This window comes from Coffea arabica, chromosome 9e (genome assembly GCF_036785885.1).
Source record: "Coffea arabica cultivar ET-39 chromosome 9e, Coffea Arabica ET-39 HiFi, whole genome shotgun sequence".
Taxonomy (NCBI): Eukaryota; Viridiplantae; Streptophyta; class Magnoliopsida; order Gentianales; family Rubiaceae; genus Coffea; species Coffea arabica.
In genome coordinates this window covers 34,090,923-34,097,611 of record NC_092327.1, presented here as the reverse complement: position 1 = coordinate 34,097,611, position 6,689 = coordinate 34,090,923, and the positions used below count along the sequence as shown (strand labels likewise).

Here is a 6,689-nt window from a genome sequence, read left to right as displayed (position 1 = left end):
ATTTTTCATGCATTTCTAAACCATTTTCTTCCAAGGAAAAATTCCAGAAACAAGTTAAAATTTCCAACTCCAGTCTCTTGGCTACTAGCAAATTTTCCAGCAGCTTAATTGATCAGCAATCCAACTTTTCCTTGGCTAAATCAGTGTTTTAAGTACTCAAGTTCGACATGCAAACACTTAGCTAGCTAATTAACATTTCTAGTTCAAAATCAGATTCGAATAACAACTACAAACATCCCAAAAATCCAGAAATTTGTCCAGCTAGCCTCGGATGAACGTGCATGTAAGCTGGTTTCATTTTATTTTTAATTTTCTTGCCTAACCTAGCTAACTATCTTCATGCAAGACTTAATCACCTAGTGTTTAGTTGGTTAATCGAAATTACAAGCTCAGATTACTTTAATTAAGCAAGATTAAGTTTGCATTTCCTAATCAACTCTCGGCAATTTCTATTTCCTTCCGAATCAGATTTCTTAAGCTATCAATCTCATCATCCAAACGCACAAACAATACATGCATGTCTTAATCATCTTATTATTATTATTATTATTATTTACTTAGTTAATTATAATTGCATGCTCAGATTGTCAAGAGATAAACGAATTAATCTCAGCATTATCCCCTTAAAGTCTCGGCAAACCCACTTTCTGCGCACATCAGAATTTTCCTTTCCTCAATTACTCATCCGAACGCTTAAACATTGCATGCAAGCTCCTTAACATCTTCACCTACTTGAAGTTAGTCAGTCTAAGTCCAAGATTTACCTCGAACTGAAACTTATAGCGTGGCACAAAAGCTGTCAAGTTTCCTCCTCTCTCGGACAGCTTACGCACTCGATGGTTGCAGTTGTGGAGTTGCTGTTGGAACTGATGAAGATGGTGACGATCAGCAGCTGGTTGAGGTTAAGAAAATGCAGAAGGAACTCACGCAGTGTTTCTCTCCTTTCTTCCCTATAGCTCCCGGACAGAACAGAAAAACTACAGCTAGGGGTCTTCTTTTTCTTACTCTCGGATACAGCAGGCAGCTCTCTTCTCATGGTCGATACTCACGAGGTAAGGTGGAGTTGTGGTACGAGGCTGAGATAAAGTGGAGTGTTTGAGAGAGGTGATTCGCAGTGAAGAGAGGTTGAGTGTTGGAGAGGTGAAAGTGAAGTGTGTTCGGCCGAATGGAAATGGCTATGTTATAAGGTTGGCTGAGAGGGTATTGATGTGGTTGCATGGTAATTTTCCGAAATAGTGAAGGGTATTTCGGTCCTTTCACATCTCCTCCTAATTTCTACTCAAGTCCTCAATTCTAACTTAATTCCAAAAATTATCCCAATTGTGATTTAAATGCCTAATTATATACTAACCTTGCGAAAATTTAATCATTGGAAATTTTCACGTCCTAAGTATGCTTAGTATACTTGTATCGATTTTACCTAAAATTTATCGATTGCATCTTAATTCTAAGGTTCCTCATAACCCTTTACATTATTAACGATTAAACTAGCTATCAGAATTTAAAGAATTTATTTTTAAGGAATAAAATTAATTTAACTCAAGATTTATTAATTTAGTATAACAAAACCAATTAATTTAATAGTTTAGCACAATTATATTATTTTTCACATAAAATTATTTTTTTCCGCACTTATTTAAAAACAAATAAATAATAAAAAAATGCTAGAATTTATTAAAGAATAAGAAATGCAAATGAAATATGCACTGAGGTATATATATATATATATATATTTCGAGGTTCTCACACACTTGATGCATTAAACATTTTTCAAATATTGGAATTGGTGAAGAGCATAAAAGATTCATGAATGTATCCTTGTTTGGAAAGCCAGTTTTCAATAAAAAAAAATTCTACATTTTTCATGAACATATTTTCCATCACCTTTTTACATCACATACACCACCTTTTCATCACCTTTTTATAATTCTCATGAATTTCATCTAGATTACAAGACTTGTCCCAAAAAACAACAAAAAAATAATCGCAGCAAGAAAAACTGAACTGGCATCAGACAACACACGAAACAAGACATGGCAGCAGGAAATATTGAACTGCAGAATTAATTGAGAAGTCGAAAAGACTAACTTTGAGTTGTACTCGACAGGCTAAAAGAAAAAAAATTATTTGCAACAAAGAACTACAGTACAATAGCTCTTTACCTTCTAATGATCATTTTGAACTAGCAACAGCAGCTTTCTTTCCTTCATAGCAACACCGCGAGTCACTGGAAATCCGGCTTTACAGCTCCTCTCGAAAACTCAAGCTCATTCTGGTCAAGACCTACTACTCATTGTCAAGTTAATGATAGGGTATAATTTTATATGAATAATCACGTGCATGTTAAGCCCTTAATATGAAAGGGAATTACCTAACTTGATTGTGTTTTTGGTTTTAGGAGGATTTGATGCAAATGGGTTTGGAATTGCACGTGAAACTTGAACATGATGATGAAAGCCACCTAACTTGCCTAAACGTGTGGAAGATTGAACTTGAAGAAGAATGAACGCAAGTCGTGCGTGACATGCAAACTCAGAGTGGGAAAATGGATTGTGAAGAAATGTTGCTTAACTTGTCACCGGACATCCTCTGAAAATTGAAGATTTGGAATTTATGGAATGTTCGGTGCCGGACTTGGTCGAAAATCGCGCAAACTCGCTTTTCTTCAGTTTTAACAAACCTATTCCTTCTAGGATTCAACAGGAATTTTAGGAAACTATACATAGGAGTACTTGGGGCATTTTCTGGGGAGGAAGCACTTAGCTAAACATTAGTTCTAAGATTTTTCTTTAAGATTCAAGAATCAAACTAGGAAATTAAGGCGCGGGATTTAGAGTATCATTAATTAGGAAGTTCTACATGCTCTTTATTCTAAGTCTTGTATTTTCAACATTGAGTTAATATTTACTCAATGATAAACTAATTTATATCTACGGTTAGGGTTTTTTGAAAGAGTATTGATTATTTATCTTTGTTAAATTCTTAACTTTTGCCTTGATTTATGTGTTTGGATTTAATTACATATTTATATTTGACATAGACATACTCTCAGGGATCATAGACATGCTTTTAGGGTTTACAGTGAACTGGAGAAGGGATATGTAACTGTATACTCAATAGATAAGCATATTTAACTTAATCACGAGAGAGTTTAGGATTTGTATGACGTAATTAATTTATCTAAGATTTTATAGAGTTTAATTAAATACTTATAATCTTGAGAGAGACATGAGATTTAATTAGGCACAATCTAACTGTATTGATAAATAATCTAAAGTACTTTTGTGCGATATGTTCTTGGCATATCAAGAAAATAACTAGATAAATAATTCAAACTCTGGATCAAAATTTGAACGCTAGTCTCTTACCAACAGTTTTCTCAACCTTAATTTATTTGCATCAATTATTTATTTTATTTCTTAATTAGAGATTAAAGCCCTTTTTATTTTTGAATTTTGTTATTTTTCCATAATAATTAAAGTAGGGAAAATTAACTCATCCCAATGGGTTCAACTCCTAAAATACTACAGGTGATTTTATTACCACGATCCACTTTGTATGCTTGCAAAAATAGCTGATCAATTTAATTTAGCAAGAAAGGAAAAAAAAGTCAAACTTCAAAACACAAATAAATCAAGTTAACCATTTTTCTATTAAGACCAGCTTGAAATTGTTATACTTGTTGTTATCACACCTAAATCATAAAAAAATAATTAAGTTATACTACATTTATTCAACATACTTATGCTCTGTCTGAAAGCACTAACTAAACAAATTATCATGGCCAAATTTGCAAAGAAATCAAAATTGTAAAATATTAAAGCTCATAAAATTATCCAAGGCAGCAAGATAATCAAAGCTTGAAACCTCTCATTCAATTTTTGAGAAATATTCCATTGCAGTCAACAAAAGATTAGAAAATGGAGCTTATATATTAAAACTAAAAAAACAAATTAGAAGAAAGAGATAACCAAAATTAATCCAGACTATGTTAATGAACTCTCTCTAAAATTCCAAAATTCACGTAGAAATGACATCGGTGAATTAATTTTTCTGGTTAAGCCCCTTCTTTAATCATGAACACTAATGCAGTTATACTTACTAAAATGTGCATCTAAGATGAATTAACACTAGATGTTCTTATTTTTGTTTTTTTTTTCAATCCTACCCCCCCGAGGGGAAAAAGGGGAGCTGTAAAAAAAAATAGAGGAATGATAGAAAGGAACGGCGGCTAGGGTTGAGAGGTAGCTACGGGAGTTTTCTGAGGAAAGCTTCAGGAAGAGAATCAAAAAATTGAGTGACAAAGAAAAGGGGAAAGAAACTGGGAAAAGAAATGAGCTTTGGGGAGAAAAAACAAAGTGTCTTGGGCTGGTGGAAGAAACAGGCAAAAAACAAAGGGAGGAAGGATCTGAAAAAAGGGAGAGAGTGAGGAGAGTTTCGGGCAAGCAAAACTAGGTAACAACCGAGAGTGGAAGGGAGAGATAGAGTGAACGGGAGAGGAGGAAGAAAGGCTACAGGGATCACTGAGAGAAGAAACAAAAGGGGGTTCTTGGCGGCTGGAAAAGAGAACGAAGGTCGGCAAGAAAGGAGAAAAAGCTGGAACCAAGAAGGAGGAGAAACCAGAGAGACTTCGGGATTAAGGTTTTCGGCTGAGAAAGGAAGAGAGGAAAAATCTGAAAAAAGGGTTACCCTCTCTGTAACTAGGTTCTGGCTGTCATGGCCGTCGGTTCCTCCTCAACGGGGGAGGGGATACCGCCTACTGCGACGCTTCCGATCGGAGTACCGTCTTTTGCAGACGTCGTTTCCTCCAGGACAGCCGTGGAGTTCAAGTCGAAATCCTTTGCCTCGTTGTCTCCCACAGGTCCACGGGTGCAGGGGGTTTCCTCTACCCACCGTAGAGAACCAGCCGTCAGTTTTTCTATGGAAGATATCGAGCGCATTGCCGCTCCTTTTCCGTATGCTTTGGTGGGGAAGTTCTCTAGGGGACGGCCTCTAATGGAGAAGCTGAGGAAATTTTTCCAAGCTCTTAACTTGAAGGCCGAATATTCTCTTGGATTGATGGATCGAAGGCACGTGCTGATTCGATTATCTAACGAAGCCGACTACTATCGTGTGTGGTCAAGGGGAATCTGGCATATAAACAAGGTTCCTATGAGAGTTCTCAAGTGGTCCATTGATTTTCACGTTGATAGGGAAACATCAGTTGTACCAGTTTGGTTTTCGCTGCCCAAACTGCCAGTGCATCTCTTTCACAAGGAATGCTTGTTTTCCATTGTCGCCTGCTTGGGTCATCCTCTCTGTGTGGATGCGGCGACTGCGAGGGGATCAAGGCCGAATGTGGCTAGAGTGTGTGTCGAAGTTGACTTAATGAAGAGTTTATCGGGTAGAGTGTGGATTGCGTTTGGGGAGAGGATGGGCTTTAGGCAGCCGCTGCTCGCAGAGAATCTGCCAAAGTACTGTGATCATTGTTTCCACCAGGGGCATGCTGCGAACGAATGCGGGATCAAAAACCCAGGTGATAGGGTGTTAATTGTTAGTACTTTTATTGTTAATTTCCCCTTTTATTCTTGCCAAATATTGTTTTAATTATTAATATCTACTTATATTTGGTATTGGGACTTAATTTCAGGAACAAAGCAGGAAATTACCAAAAAGGAGGGACTTTTATGGGAAAATGGAGACTTCTAAGGACCTTGGACTTTTGAATTGGTGGGGACCACAAGCTAGTGAAAGGCATTTAGTCATTTGGGCCTTTCAAAGAAAGCAACGTAGAGAGACTTGGACCAAGAAGTAATTTGGAGGCTTTGTCCACATGTGTGGGGATCACAGGAAATAGCTTTTAGGCTTCTTTCTTTTGGCTTTTTAAGGGAAGACGTACAGAAGCAAAAGGAGATCCCGAGTTTTAGTGTAGTTTTTAGTTTAGTTTTAGTTTCCTTTCTTTCTTTCTTTTGACTGGCCTCTGACACACGCCAGGTGTTCGACAATATTCCCCAACGGGAAAACATCTTTTATTCCTTGCTTTCTAGTAAAAACCGCCATGCCTTTGCAATCCATTACTTCATGTGGTGATTTAATTATGCGGCGTGGCTAAGCCTTCCTTCTAGTCAAGGGGACAACTGACGATTTGGTTCGACAATTACTGTGAGATCGAATCTGTTTTAATTATTTTCTTCATTTATTGGTATTTGTATGTTCCTTGATTTTAATTGCTGTGGCCTTGTGTATGATTGATTAGTGCGCAATAATTAATTATTCATATAGGCTATTTTTGCTAAATAGGGGTAATTGAATCCGTAATTGTTCGTTATCTCTATCTCAGTAGCAACTGGCGTAATTGGGTTTATGTCAGGGGAATATACGATCTAACTTAAACAAACCCTCGTAGCGTGTTTGTTAGTTAGGATTGGGCCTTTCTAATTATTAATGCAATCTAGAAATTAAATCCTACGGTCGTACCTAGGGTTGTTTTTGGGTTAGAGAAATAGTTAACGGTCGTACCTTAACTATCGAGAAATTAAGGAAAGGTTGGTTGTTTATCGCGTGCATGACAACTATAACTAATCTATTAACAAATGTGGAATTATCTGTGAATCAATGATCAGTGCCTGAACCATTTCTGAAGTGTACCCTTGGCTAGAGTTTTCCCTTAATTATTTCTCTTAATCAATTATTTTCTGCAGTTAATTTAT

At 36.6% G+C, this 6,689-nt stretch overlaps 1 protein-coding gene across 1 annotated transcript; it reads left to right on the top strand.

The window, feature by feature from the left end:
* Positions 1–4,716: 4,716 nt before the first annotated feature.
* Positions 4,717–5,906, top strand: LOC140014692 (uncharacterized). The gene is made up of 2 exons (XM_072065785.1): positions 4,717–5,532; positions 5,868–5,906. Exons 1-2 carry the CDS (start codon positions 4,717–4,719, stop codon positions 5,904–5,906), a joined length of 855 nt encoding a protein of 284 aa, XP_071921886.1.
* Positions 5,907–6,689: the final 783 nt, after the last annotated feature.

What these genes read in the sequence shown, in the direction of transcription:
- LOC140014692 (XM_072065785.1), top strand. Translation starts at nt 4,717, where the DNA reads ATGGCCGTCGGTTCCTCCTCAACGGGGGAGGGGATACCGCCTACTGCG. An exon ending in CAGGTGATAGGGTGTTAATT is followed by an intron (nt 5,533 to 5,867) that starts GTTAGTACTTTT and finishes TGGCTTTTTAAG; the next exon opens with GGAAGACGTACAGAAGCAAA.